Below are 14,156 nucleotides of genomic sequence, written 5' to 3'. Positions count from 1 at the left end.
ACACACACACACACACACACACACACACACACACACACACACACACACACACACACACACACACACACACACACACACACACACACACACACACACACACACACACACACACACACACACACAACAAACTTCCTCTTGTGTTTGCTTGCAGACAGGTTCATGTTGAACACGCTCGGCTACCTAGCTTGTGTAGTGTGTAATGTGTGTGTGTGTGTGTGTGTGTGTGTGTGTGTGTGTGTGTATACCAGGCTGAGATGAATGGGAAGCGCAGGAAGACCAGCACCCAGCCGTCCACATGCAGTCAGAACACGGAGAGCAGCAGCACCACGCCAGAGCCTGCACACGAGTCCTCCGACAACGAGGGTAAGACACAGCCACGGTTATTAGCTAAAACTCACTAAAATCATATCGAAAAATGTCCTTAGTTTTAGTCTCTATATTCAATACCTTTCTTCAAAAATATTGAAAATAGCCAATCTAGAAGCTCAGTGGTAGAGCTCAGTGGTAAAGTTCCTTGCCCACCACCACGGAGGTTGTGGGTTCGAATCCACGAGGTGGAACCAGCTTTGTCGTGCGTCTATACGAATACATTTAGCCCGTGTTCGGGGGAGGGTGATAATTGTTATTGCACTTAATCCTACGGGCTGGGGTGGCACATGTAAGCAGGGAATGTTGGGCGGTAGAAGTAGGATGAAGGCTCTACGTCCTCCTGGTGGGGGCTCCTCACTGGCAGGTGAGTCAGTAGGATACAACAGCAGTGACAACACAGAAATGTGTGTGGGGAGGAATCAATTGGCACAACGACTAAATTGGGGAGAAAAAGGGGTAATTGGCTACTCTAAATTTAATAAAAAATACATACAAAATAATGAAAAAACACAAAATGTTAAAATATGGAGATAAGAGGTTTCTGCCCGACAGCAACGATATGCTCATTGTTTTTGCAGAGTTCTCAGACCAGTGCACGCGCTGCATTAAGGAAGGGAAGGACATCGCCTTGATAGAAGCCTCCATCACGTCCATACAGAAAACACAGCAGGATATCCAGAGGTGAAGAGAGCACACACACACACACACACACACACACACACACACACACACACACACACACACACACACACACACACACACACACACACACACACACACACACACACACACAGTCATTTTACGCTCTCAAGAGTTATAGATCTACCTAATAAGGGTCCATTTGGCTACCAACTCTCCATCATTTAGCATGGGAACCCCCTCAAGGACCACTGGTGGCCCCCGACCACTGGTTGAGAACCAGCGCTCTTAAGTTGTGTGTGTTTTTGTGTTCCAGGAACCTGGTGGCTCTGGGTCGTCAGCTGACCCGTCAGCACGCCGGGGCCGAGGACGGAGTGTCGCTAACGGGACGCCACTGCCTCATCCTGTGTGTCCTCCTCCTCTCTCAGCTCCTCATCAACTACGTCTTCACCTGAACCTCCCCTCACCGCCCCCCAAGGACCCCCGTCGGCCGCCCCCCCCCACCCCATCCCAGCACTGATCTATACCGTCAGATCACCCCCCCCCCCCCCCCCCAAAAAAAAAAAACCCACAAACACTACAAAGATTTATACTTGTTTGCATAACCGAAAATAGCTGATCTGCTTACGTTTTTATGTTGTTGGATCGTTCGCGAGTGATTTAGTTTGGAGTGATTTGTTCTTTTGTTTTGGTGAATGGTGAACGAACTCTGTCACTTCCTCAGAAAGTTTATCGTTTCCTCTGTGTGGAAAGCCCTGGTGACGTGAGGTTCAGTGAGTCAGTCAATTTGTTTTACATTTATTTATGAAATAATTTTAAAAATGTCTGCTACACTCCCCCTGAACTGATAGGATGTTTTCTGTGCTGCACCTCACAGTCTCCTGTTAGACATGGTGCCAATGCCAGTGCATGTTCTCTTTTTTATTAACTCTCCCAGAGGAGGTATAAGGTTTTATAAATGATGACCTGTTTTAAAATGCTAGAATTATCAAAACTTAAGAGACAATATTTGTTAAGGTTGATAAGAGCAAGGTTTTTTGGGGGGGCTACATGCAACAATTATTTACCATCCGACGTCCGAACAAAGACGCCTTTCATACTCCTTTACTGCCAACCGAACTTGTTCTGAGAGCTGATTCCTCCCCTCTTCCCCGCTCAGTAATCTGGTCGAATTAATCACAGCTGCGTGCAGTTTGCTCTTTCATCTCCAGATGTTGGCGCATTGTGTACAATCAGCGTGGTTATATTTTAATACCTAGATATCGTTCATTCTGATGTGCTGTTGGACATTTTGTCATGGAGGTATGAGTCTATGGAGGTTTTGCTATTTTGTATTTATGCACAGTCACTAGAGGGGGATAGAGACTTTAGTTCATCCCGCCTCTGTTCCAAGCTGCTTTCACTGCTGCCTGGTCTGAATGCGGAAATACAAATAAGTATATCACAACCACCCAACGACCAATCACACTGTCGGAACCGTCCCGAAAAGAATTGGGACAGTGAAGACATCTAGGTGTGCTGGGGTGACCGCCAAGAGTTCTGAGGCTGCTTATTGGAACTTCTTATTGATGTCATTTTGTAGTTATACCCCATAAGAACCAAGATCGGACATCGGATGGTAGCATGTACTGTAGCCTCCTTTAAAAAGCTCTTCTATTGGTTTAAGCGTCATCATCACACCTGTGAAGGACCAGTTTGTGAAGCAAAATAATAGAATGTTGGTGTTCAGAGGCTCTGAGCCACTCTTGCTACAGTACATGAGCTTGTAGATCGGCTATTTTCGGTGCACGGCTTCAATACGCGACCAAGTATAACTCAGGCTTAATCAATAGGCGGACGGGGGACATGAGAGACATGCAGGGAAAAGGCTGATCTTAAATCAGTTGTGAGGGGGGTTGTGGGTAGGACACAATATTGCGGGCACAATAGCAATAAACACGACGGCACCCACCACCACCACCACCTGTCAGTCACATTCCCCCTCACCCCCCCTCGTGTATGGAGAGAACAACAGCACGGGGCACCCACGCACTTTGGACACGGAAGGGAGGATGACAAGGATACTGAAGGACGGACGGATGGGGATTCAGTTTTTTAGAATGGAAGCAGAATCGTCGGATGTTGTTGTTTTTTTGCCAAGACGTTGAACGAACGAGAGGATGCTTCATCACTCCTTTCTTAATCGATGTGGTTTTATTTTTGTTTTTGTAAGACTCTGCAATACTGTCAAACTGTGTGTCTGTGTGTGTATGTCTGTGCGCGCGCGTGTGTTTGTTAGCGTGTTGTCAGTATGTCTACTAGGCCCTATGGGCGTGGATAGAACATCGCTTGAGACTTTTTCTTACTCCCCTTCCACACAAGACTTTGGGCCTTAATGCTAAAGCCAAAAAAAAAAAAAAAGAGAGGAAGAATTGGACATCTTACACAAGATGATGATGAAGAAGGAAAAAACGAAAAGAAATTTCCAACAGTGCAATTCAGTTTTTTGTTTTTGTTTAGTTTCGTTTTTTTTGTTTTGATGCTCCAGTACACACTCTCGTCTCGTCTTTTAATAATGACGATTTTACCAAAAGAGTATTTATAACCCGAAAAGAGACAAAGAGTACTTGTTTACAGGGTGTTATGTTTCCTGTGACACATTCTGTAAAGAAAGAGAGGTTTTTGGGGTTGTAACATGTTAACGGAGCGTGTTTTGTGTTTGTGTGCCTGTCGGTTCGCGCCATCACAGGAAAGGGTTAATAGCATAGCACTACTTTTGGTCTAGAGACCATTAAAAACTAGTGTGTACAATCAGTTATATATTTACGTAGCATATACGTATTGTATACCATTACACTAGTTGTGTACACCAGTGTGTACAATATATGTATAGCAGATGGAAGGAAATCACGGAAGGAAAGTCTCTGTCGCGTGGAAACCGCATATGTCCAAAACTGTGACTTTTCAGGATTCAAATTAAAAAATAGCAAAAGCAGCAGATCTGCATCTAGAAACATGTGGGGCGCTAATTTTACGAAAAAACACAGAAAGTTAAAATATGAAGATTAGAGGTTTCTGCCCGACAGCAACGATACGAAAAAAAGTTTTTTTTTTAAATGGCGTTTCTAGAGAGCACAGGCTGAGAGGACTGCTGCAAGCAGGAACCAGTTGAAGCGGGTTTTGGTTCGGGTGTTGCTACATCTAGGGTGCGTTCGGAAATACAGCACTGAGCGCACTGGCCAATGAAACTAATAGGCGAGTGCGCTCCGGTGCGCAATGTCCGAACGCACCCCTAGGTTCACGCTGTTTCACAGGAACTGTTTTTAGTAAATTGGTTGTTGTTTTTTTTGTTAGTTTTTTATCCATGTATCAAATATATGTATATATATGTCTGGAGCACATTCACACTCAGTCTGTGTTTTCCACAAAGAGATTTCAGAATGTATTTATTATTGGGTTGATTATTAACCTTGATTTTCTGATCTATAAATCTGCAAGCTTGGAGGAGGGAAAAGGACATGGTTGGACTATCGCTCCTGAGAGCCGCCATATTGGTACTTGAACCCCAGCATCCGTACCGTGGGGAAAGCTTTCGCAGAAAATAGCAGATCGACAAGATCACATGAGCTTGACTATCGGCTATTTTCAGCAAAAACTTTCCCCACAATAACAGAAAACTAAAAATACACTAGTATAGAGCCCTGAGGGACTCCGGTCAACCATATAGGGTTTAAGTGGTTAACAACTTGAACCGCAGTATCCCCATTCTGGGGCGAATATTCACCAAAAAACTGTCGATCTACAACCGCACGTAGATTGGCTATTTTACGCGAAGAGATTTGGCGAAGGGGGGAAATGCAGTCCAAGTACATTAAGTAACTCAGGTCCGTTGAGGTTTTAAGTGGTTAAAAGGCCAATACATGCTCCTTCCGGCCTCGGAAAATCTTCTGTTTCTTACAGGCTTTCCGAACCATAGTTCGGAGAGTCATCTGGACATCTGGGAGTGCACGGGTTCCGAGAAAAACGTGCGGAATGATGTAAATTTGTAGCCTAGTTATATCGCCTCCCTCTCTCCAAAGAACAGTGTGGACGTCAGAAGCAGTGGTGGAAAAAGTACTCAAATTCTTTACTTAAGTAAAAGTATCAATACTGCAATATAGAAATACTGTGTTACAAGTAAAAGTCCAGCATTGGAAATGTACTTAAAAGTACAAAAATATTGGCATCAAAATGTACTTAAAGTACCAAAAGTAAAAGTACTAAAATGTTTGAAAATACTCTCAACGTGTCTGAGCTTGTAGATTGGCTATTTTCAAATAGCCTATGTATAAGATAGGGCTAAAGGGCTTAATGTATGTTTCATAATATCATAATTTATATCTGAAAAGTAACTAGTAACTAAAGTTCTCAAATAATTGTAGTGGAGTAAAAGTACAATATTTGCCTCTGAGATGTAGTGTAGTAGAAGTAAAAGTATTGAAAAGTAAAGTACAAATACCTCAAAATTGTACTTAAGTACAGTACTTAAGTAAATGTACTTAGTTAGTTTCTACCACAGGTCAGAAGGAACATGTACTGGTCTGAAGGCTGATGTATGTGCCGTCATACGGCGGAGTGTAAACTTGGAATTACTGGGGGTCAACGTTGAAAAGTTCAGTTGAGCGATTGGTCGGCCGTGCCAACGAACGGGATGGGAGAGAACAGAAGAGCACACAGCGACTCATTGAATGCTTTTTATTCACTCTTCTTTATTCCTTTTGTTTCATATGTTTTTCCTTCCCTGTTTTCTACTCTAGCCTACTGCCATGTTGTGGGTATTCTGCATACCAGGATAATTTTTGTCATATGGAATGATACAACACAGAACATGAGTATGCCTAATGTTTTTGTTAATAACTTGTTGTATACTGTAGCACTACAGTAAAAAAAGAAAAAAGTTACATTTTAACTCAACGCTGACTTTTGCATCTTATTACTTTTAATTGATTTATTAGAAATGATTAACCATACAAAAGGAACAATTGAACAGGTTGAAACAATTGAGGATAAAACACAATAAAGTCCAGGACTTATTGCCATTGTGGTCCTCACATAAAAACATGACAAATAGTCTACAACTAAGTAGGTTAAAGAAGCAATTTTCATAACAAAAGACATCACATATCAGAGACAAAAACAAAACAACCATTACTAAAATGACTTCTGCACAAGAGAAAATGTGATAAATGTGACTAAATGGAATGGGCAGAGCTTTTTAGATTGGACCAAAGTTGAATTGATCACCATCATCTCCACTAGAGGGAGGTGTTGTATTGGAGTCTTCATTGCCGTCTCTTATTATCCACAGTGTTGGAATAAGTACTTAGAAATACTGTATTCAAAATCTGACTTGAGTAAAAGTACAAAAGTATTGGCATTGAATATTCTTAAGGTACTAAAGTAAAAGTACTAAAATGTTAATATATTTGTCAAACCTATTGTAATTTTTTAATACTCTTTTTATTGGAATCTTTTGTATTGTCAAACTTTTTTAATGAAGTCTAAATGGGGCTTAAATCGTCTGTCGGGTGGAAACCTCATATGTCCAAAACTGCTTCTTTTCAGGATTACAATTCAATCAATAGTATCAAAAGTATTAGATCTACAAGCTCAAAAGCACTGCGTGTTGAGCTTGTGGATCTGCTACTTTAGAGACTTTTTTTGTGGTGCTGTCAAGTAGGGAATTCATTTATGAAAAAACAAAGTTAGAATATGGAGATGAAAGGTTTCTGCCTGACAGCAACAAAATGGATTTTTTTTTTTTTACATTTGCCTCTGAGATGTAGTGTAGTAAAAGTACAATGTGTCTCAAGAAATGGAAATACAGTACTCGAGTAAGTATCAATTAGTATCTCGGAAATGTACTTAAAATACAGTACTTAGAGTAATGTACTTAATTACTTTTACATGTAATATCTTGAGGGAGTAGGTCAGATGTAGCTGGAGGGCATATTGGTTACAAGGGAAAGAATTCATTGAACTTGGAGCCACACAAGCAGCAGCAGCAGCAGCAGCACACAGAACCAACTTTAATCCTCCCCTAGACACCAGGAAAGCCTTCAGGGGGGCTTTGATACTGGGAGGACAGACCACACACACACACACACACACACACGCACGCACGCACGCACGCACGCACGCACGCACGCGCACACACACACACACACACACACACACACACACACACACACACACACACACACACACACACACACACACACACACACACAGCCCCCACACAGGCATGAAAGTTATAGACCCATGCAGGTGAAAATCCTCCGGTAGACACCACACTGATCACACACACACACACACACACACACACACACACACACACACACACACACACACACACACACACACACACACACACACCTAAGTCATTGAATTGGCACAGCAGAGTCCCTCCTGCCGCAATGCAGAATGACTGCAGACTGGATCACGGTTCAAACAGCTGAGGTTGTGTGTGTGTGTGTGTGTGTGTGTGTGTGTGTGTGTGTGTGTGTGTGTGTGTGTGTGTGTGTGTGTGTGTGTGTGTGTGTGTGTGTGCGTGCGCGTGCGGCTGTGTGGCTGTGTGGCTGTGGCTGGATATATCAGTCAAAAGTTACTATATTTTTCTGGTCCACGTGAGGCATTTCTTTTGCTCATTAAGACCTTTAGAGTTTGAGTCGCATCACACGTTTGTTTTTTTTAGGAATTAGGGATTTTGAGATTACGGTTAGGTTTAGGTGTGGTTGTGGTTGTGGTTATGTTAAGGTTAGCTTCAGGGGCCCATTACACGAAAGGAGAATTAAATAAGCCTGGGTTTCAGTCAAATCTAGGTTTGACAAAGTCTGGTCCGTACAGCCTGGTTTATTCCGTTCCATGAACGCCAAGCCAGGCTGAAAAGGAGCGACTTTGTCAAGCTAGACCTTGTCAAGCCAGGCAGTGTCGAGCCAGGCTTCACGTATTCCTATACAAGACCATGAAAGTCATAGCAGAATCCTTGAACTTGACCAATCATGGAGCCCAAAACCAGAGCAGCGTTATCTCTGTGGCTGAACAGCAGCACTGCCGCAGCTCATGGAACAGTGGCGTTCTTGAGTCAAGACCCCGGCTCCCGGGGAGACATCAAATTTCTCTTTTGGGTCTTGAGTCTTGGAAATCAAGATCTTGACTCAAGACTCAAGATCTTGACTCAAGACTCTTTTGGGTCTTGAGTCTTGGGACTCAAGACCCAAAAGAGAAATGTGATGTCTCCCCGGAATCATACGAGGAAGTAAAATGTATAATAAGCAAGAAAGGAAACACGGCCGCAATAAATGGATCCAGGGAGAAAGTGTGGCAAAGTATTGCCGACAAATTAAAAAGTTGTCCAAAAATATATACAATTTATATACAAGTCCATAACATGGAGGAGTGTATAGTGAATATTGGAATTATCGCCTACTAATCTACAATGCGATAGCCTATTATATGCATGCATACAACCAATATGTCTGAGTCTGTGCTCAGGAATGTGTCAAGAACAAAAAAATCTCCATGAATTCAAGGCTTCATGGAGTGTGTAATTGATAGAAAACAAGTATTTATTGGGTAAACTGTTCTTTTAAGTGTCTTGTTCAGGGACACTTTGACAAGTTGGTGAGACCTGGGATTTCTAGCTTGCCAGGCAGGCTTTCTAACCATTCAGCTATGCCACATCATCAGCAGAGATTCTAAGGGAGTTTTACTCTGAAACAGTAAAGGGGTTTCAGGGGAAACCAGCAAAATGAGGAATAATATAATAAATGACTTGCTAATAAAGCGTCATGTCTCTCATTTTTTTTAGAATGTATTTTATATTACCTTTATATTATTTAATAAATTATGCATTTCATCCTCTATATAATATTGTCCAGCAACCTTTGTGATAAAAGCGAATAAAGGTAGTAGACCGGTGGGAGCCAGATTGCTCAGATGCCAAGGTTCCTGTGCTGGGATTCGATTCCATGTTCTTGTGGTCTGAAGTCAAGAGGTCTTCCGACTGAGCTATGGAGAGAGCAGCCGCTATAGGCTCAATTTAGTGCCAATATTATTTTGTACTTGTAAAAAGATTTTGTATTTGTAAACAAATTTTGTATTCGTAAAAAAAATATTTGTATTCGTAAATAAAATATTTGTATTCGTAATAAAAAGATTTGTATTCATAAAAAAAAGTTTTGTATTTGTAAGTAAAAGATTTGTATTCGTAAGAAAAAAATGTGTCCATAAAAAAAAATACTTTTTTGCTATATATATTTTTTGGTGTGTTTGTAACATGTGTTAAACATGTTGTAATTGTAGAATTATATTTACAATGAACATTGTGACCAGAAAAAAATAACTAGATTGCAAAACTTTCTACAGATTGCAAAACTTTCTACAAGTTGCAAAACTTTATTTTTGGCACTCTGCACTTCCGGGTCTGAGCCAATCACGTGAGGCCTTTCCCACTACCCAATCATAAAGCTCCATAGGTCTCCATGGCAACATGGCAAACAGGGTTGCCATGTTGCAACCCCAAGAGTTTTAGCTGCAACATAATTCCATTGCTCAGGAAATAAACAACGGATTACAATAATATAACATTCCCTATAATCAGTAACATGTAGGTGATACCTATGTCTATCAAATATGGTTTTATTGAAAGGCAATCAAAGGCTAGATCGAGTTTAGAAAGTAAACAGGTAATGTCCGGGGGCCTCAGTGCGGCTGCAGAGTTTGATTGAGTGTGAGACTAGGACACTCATTATCCCACATGCCATATGTCAAAATGACCGGCTTCACCGGGAATCGTGCGCGTGTATTTTGCAAAGAGATTGGTTACATAGTTTAATTGATATTAATGTATTAGTGCATTAAATTTCACCATCTACTTTAATGGGAAAATGAAAAAACTCGATTTCAAGTATTTTTTTCTCAGAAACTGTAAGGGCTAGAGTTAGAAGACTTGGAGGGGAGGTGCATAATTTAGTCCGAAATTATCAAAAAGTACACCAGTCGGCTTCATGGTGGCGCTATAATAGCCCCCTTTACGTTTTGGCCTATAACTCTTGAACCGTAGGTCGTAAAATACAAATCTTTTTTCCCTAGATTCCTTGGGTCATGACGCAACTCCCCATATAGGCCACGACCATTTGCGTCAGGATAGATTTTCCGCCTCTTAAGAAAAGACCCGCCCCACCTGCCACTGATTGGCCTACCAAACGCCCCCTTCTGTGACGCACACGGAAGTTGCAGCTTGCCCTGCTGAAGCGGAAGGAAGTGGAAGGCTAGCCCAAGCCTTATATGGGCTAGCCCTGCGGAACAAGGAAGCGTGCCCGAGATACGAACGCTTCAGAGCCGAAGGAGGCGTCTACCTTTATATGTCTATGTTATAAACCACTGTTAAATATTGGAATACAGCCAGTCCACTAGATGGCGCTCGCGTGCTGTTTTTTGGTCCTTGTGTATGATGTCACATCACATCCAGGTCAACAGTCAGTGGATCAGTGGATTTGTCTCCATAGTGTTTACATACAGCTCATCAGACACAAGCCAACAACCTATTATTTGTAAAGGTAAAGTTACTTCTACTAACTGTGTGCTGTGTTATTATTATCTTGTTCTCTTGATGATGTTATTGCTCTTTTATATTTTACCATTTGGAAATTGCCTTTAGATTGGTTTGAGAATGCTAGCAATGCTAACTATGCTACCTGCCTGTGTACACACACATAGGCTACAAGCTACAAGCTCACAATCGTGACGCGTTGTGAGCTTGTAGATCTGCTATTTTCAAACATTGTAGTACTTTTACGTTTGGTACTTTAAGTACATTTTGATACATTTTATAGATACATTTTACTTGTAACAGAGTACTTCCGCATTGCAGTATTGAGTACTTTTTCCACTACTGCCTACGATAAAGGGAACATGAAGTGTAAAATGTGAATATCTATGTAGAATGTTCTCCTTCACTTTGTAGTGACTGTGCCATGGACACTTCTTATGGTGGATTGACTTGTTATATATATGAGCATAACCTTGGTTTCCCTCAGCCAGGCCAGATAAATCACTAGTAGTTCTACTGTAGGCCTACGTTTTCTCTGCACTATTGTTGAAGTTGCATATATTTGATGAATATTTTATGAACATTTTTCATTTTCTTTGGGACATTTCATACAGTTTAGGGAGTTCTGCTCAAGTGAATTATTTATATTTTTCCACACCTGACAATAATATACTAATAATGGGTGTGATAGATTTTATTACGACATCATATGTGTTGCTATGACAACCCATGGTCACTACAAAGTAAAGGAGAACATTCTACATAGATATTCTGTCTATTGTAGGTAGGTGCTAAAATGACTCTTAATTCCTTTACGTTATTTACTTTCTGTTTTTTTCTAACATAGAGAGGGATGATAATATTTTTAAACCTCTCAGAGCTGACATTGTGAATCTACATGAGTTTGGCTTCATGTATTTATTTTAGCGTTGCTTAGTTTGGGAGTGTATAACAATATACACCAATTTCACAGATTTTTCATTCATTATTTTTATACAAGAATCCATTTCATGTATGGGTAAGAGATGATGAAAAACAACCTTGTGTTTGGTTCTACTACCCCCGGTAAGGAGATCTTTAATGTGTCACTAGTCTAATAGGCAGTTTGCTTCCTTATGGTAAGTTTGATGTTATTGCATTATTTCATTTCAGTTGTTGGGGACTTGACAGATACATGCAGGGACATAATTGGCCATTTTATACAATAGACAATATAGCAGATATGTTGATTCTAACCACACTACTTTATTTGATATTTTCTATTATGTCTAGCGTACATGATTGGGCGACTAATATCTACAGACAGAGTTTAGGCTTAGTTTGGACCAATAGAGACGGACAGAAATCTAAGAAAAAAGCTTAAGAGGGCTGCAGTGTTTTTAAAGTCTGTGTCAGATACATGGTAGGAAGGTGCTCTTTGGTTAGAAAAGGGGGGAGCCTTCAAAGTTTAAAAAGCTTTCATATAAAGGCTAGCTCATCTTTGAGCAATAAAAGCCAACATGTTTCGGCCTTTATGGCCTTCTTCAGGGCATGTTCTTGATGATTGGGCATAATGTGTTCATATTATGCTGCCAACTAGTGTAATATATAGATATACAGACAGAGTTTTGGACTGATAGAGATCTGTTGATGTGAATACATGTTCATGTGTGCTACAGTAGTGGTTGTAAAACGTTTTCAAGTCAAGTTAATATTCATTCCTTTGCTCATTGTTTGTGAGTTATGTCGGTTAATGTCAAATGTAAAAGTGTCCTGTAAGTCCGTATGGGCGGGGCTTCCTTGGAAGGATGACACTTTAACAAAGAAAAATCAATCAATCATGTACTGTATATTTGGCCACCCATCTGAAAAGGTTTTGATAAACTTTCTAAAAGATCTACAGATCATGTCAATTGCTGATCTTGTAGATCTGCTATTTTCCAACGGTTGATGTATACAGGTTTGAAGTGGCTACGCAGATTTTGATGCTATATTAACACAAAGTGAGAATCACAGTGTTATTGTATACTTTGATTACAGGTTGATCAGTAAACACTGAAGGAGAGCTGTGATGGTTCTTTTCTTCATGTTCTGTTGATCTGTGATACTACAAACTGTATTCACATCAGTGTTGATTTTGACAGCAAGTTTTGATTTAGTTTTAGTCACAGTCTTTTGAATAGAATTCCATATTTTAGTCATCTGAAATGTTTTTGTCTAGTTTTAGTAGACTAAATATAAGATTATAGTCGAATAAATCTACAGTTGATTTAGTCACCACCTTGATGGTGTCGTAATGGCTGATTTCACACCTGGTTGCATGCTGAAAATAGCCGATCTACAAGCTCACAACGCGTTGCACTGCGACGCGTTGTGAGCTTGTAGATCGGCTATTTTCAGAGGCAACACCCGAGCGCAACTAAACATAAAATGACTTGCTTTTTACTGGATCAACACTGATTCACATGCAGGTAAGGACATGGTGTCAAAAAGCAAAAGGCGCTGGTAGTATGGTGCTCCTGCTTTAGCGGGACAGGGTTCAACTCCCTGGGGTGCCCTGCTGACCTTTTTCACCTTTGTCCTGTTGTATGTTTACCTGAAATGTTGAGATAATTTAAGGACATTTAAAACCCAAACTAAACTATATATACAAACTGGTCAAATTGTCAAAAGGTGAACATAGCCGATCTACAAGCTCACAACGCATTGCGTTGTGAGGCGTTGTGAGCTTGTAGATCTGCTATTTTCACCAAGTATTTCCAATTTGCAGTACTTCTACTGTACTTCTACTGTACTACATCTCAGAGGCAAATATTATACTTTTACTCCACTACAATTATTTGAAAACTTTAGTTAATAGTTACTTTGTAGATTTTCATTATTATTACAAAAGATACATTACCCACTTCAACCCTATATGAGCCATTCTACCGAATTGGTTCAAATTCAGAGTTGGAAATTGTGTGCAATTTGAATTCTGTTTTGGAAAGACTTTGACCATATTCACGTTGCACCAGATCTAAGGGACACATATTTAGTAAAAGTACAGTCAATTATCATATTGTATTTTCATAATCTTTTGGAATATCTTTCCTCTCCCAAAATGTGTCACTACCGAAACATGTAGAATTACCTTAGAATAAAGATACTTATATGAATGTATTAATTTATTTTTTCATCCTCCCCTACAGACTTTAAAAAATAAATAATGCAGGCGGTTTCTACAATTAAATACATTAAAATGAATATTCTAACTGATTTTTTTTATATTGAATTCTTAAGATTTAACAACATTAAATGCTATATTTCTTTGTAAAATGTATAAAGTTGATTATATTGATTTCAGAATTAACGATAGTTGAAATTACACATACACCTAACCAATCATTATCATAAAATATTGGTTGATAACTCACTATCTTTGATTTTTGACAAAATAACTGGTGTTTCGGTTGTGACTGCACTCTTTCGGTAGTGACCATAGTATTTTGTTTACAAGGCTGTGTCATAGTCACTTAACTCTTTTTGCTAAACATTCATTGTTGACATAACACATACACCTAACCAATCATTATCATAAAATATTGGTTGATAACTC

At 40.1% G+C, this 14,156-nt stretch overlaps 1 protein-coding gene across 1 annotated transcript in view; it reads left to right on the top strand.

Annotated features, from left to right (window-relative positions):
- The window catches only part of osbpl5 (oxysterol binding protein-like 5), a 107,309-nt gene extending 101,369 nt beyond the window's left edge, over window positions 1-5,940 (top strand). The window contains exons 20-22 of the mRNA XM_084060924.1: window positions 249-363; window positions 948-1,050; window positions 1,325-5,940. Coding sequence (XP_083917050.1) covers window positions 249-363; window positions 948-1,050; window positions 1,325-1,463 — 357 coding nt within the window. The 3' untranslated portion in view covers window positions 1,464-5,940. The remainder of the gene's footprint in view (window positions 1-248; window positions 364-947; window positions 1,051-1,324) is intronic.
- Window positions 5,941-14,156: the final 8,216 nt, after the last annotated feature.

This window comes from Gymnoscopelus microlampas, assembly GCF_963454915.1.
Source record: "Gymnoscopelus microlampas genome assembly, chromosome: 6".
Taxonomy (NCBI): domain Eukaryota; kingdom Metazoa; phylum Chordata; class Actinopteri; order Myctophiformes; family Myctophidae; genus Gymnoscopelus; species Gymnoscopelus microlampas.
This window is presented reverse-complemented; position numbering and strand designations above follow the sequence as displayed.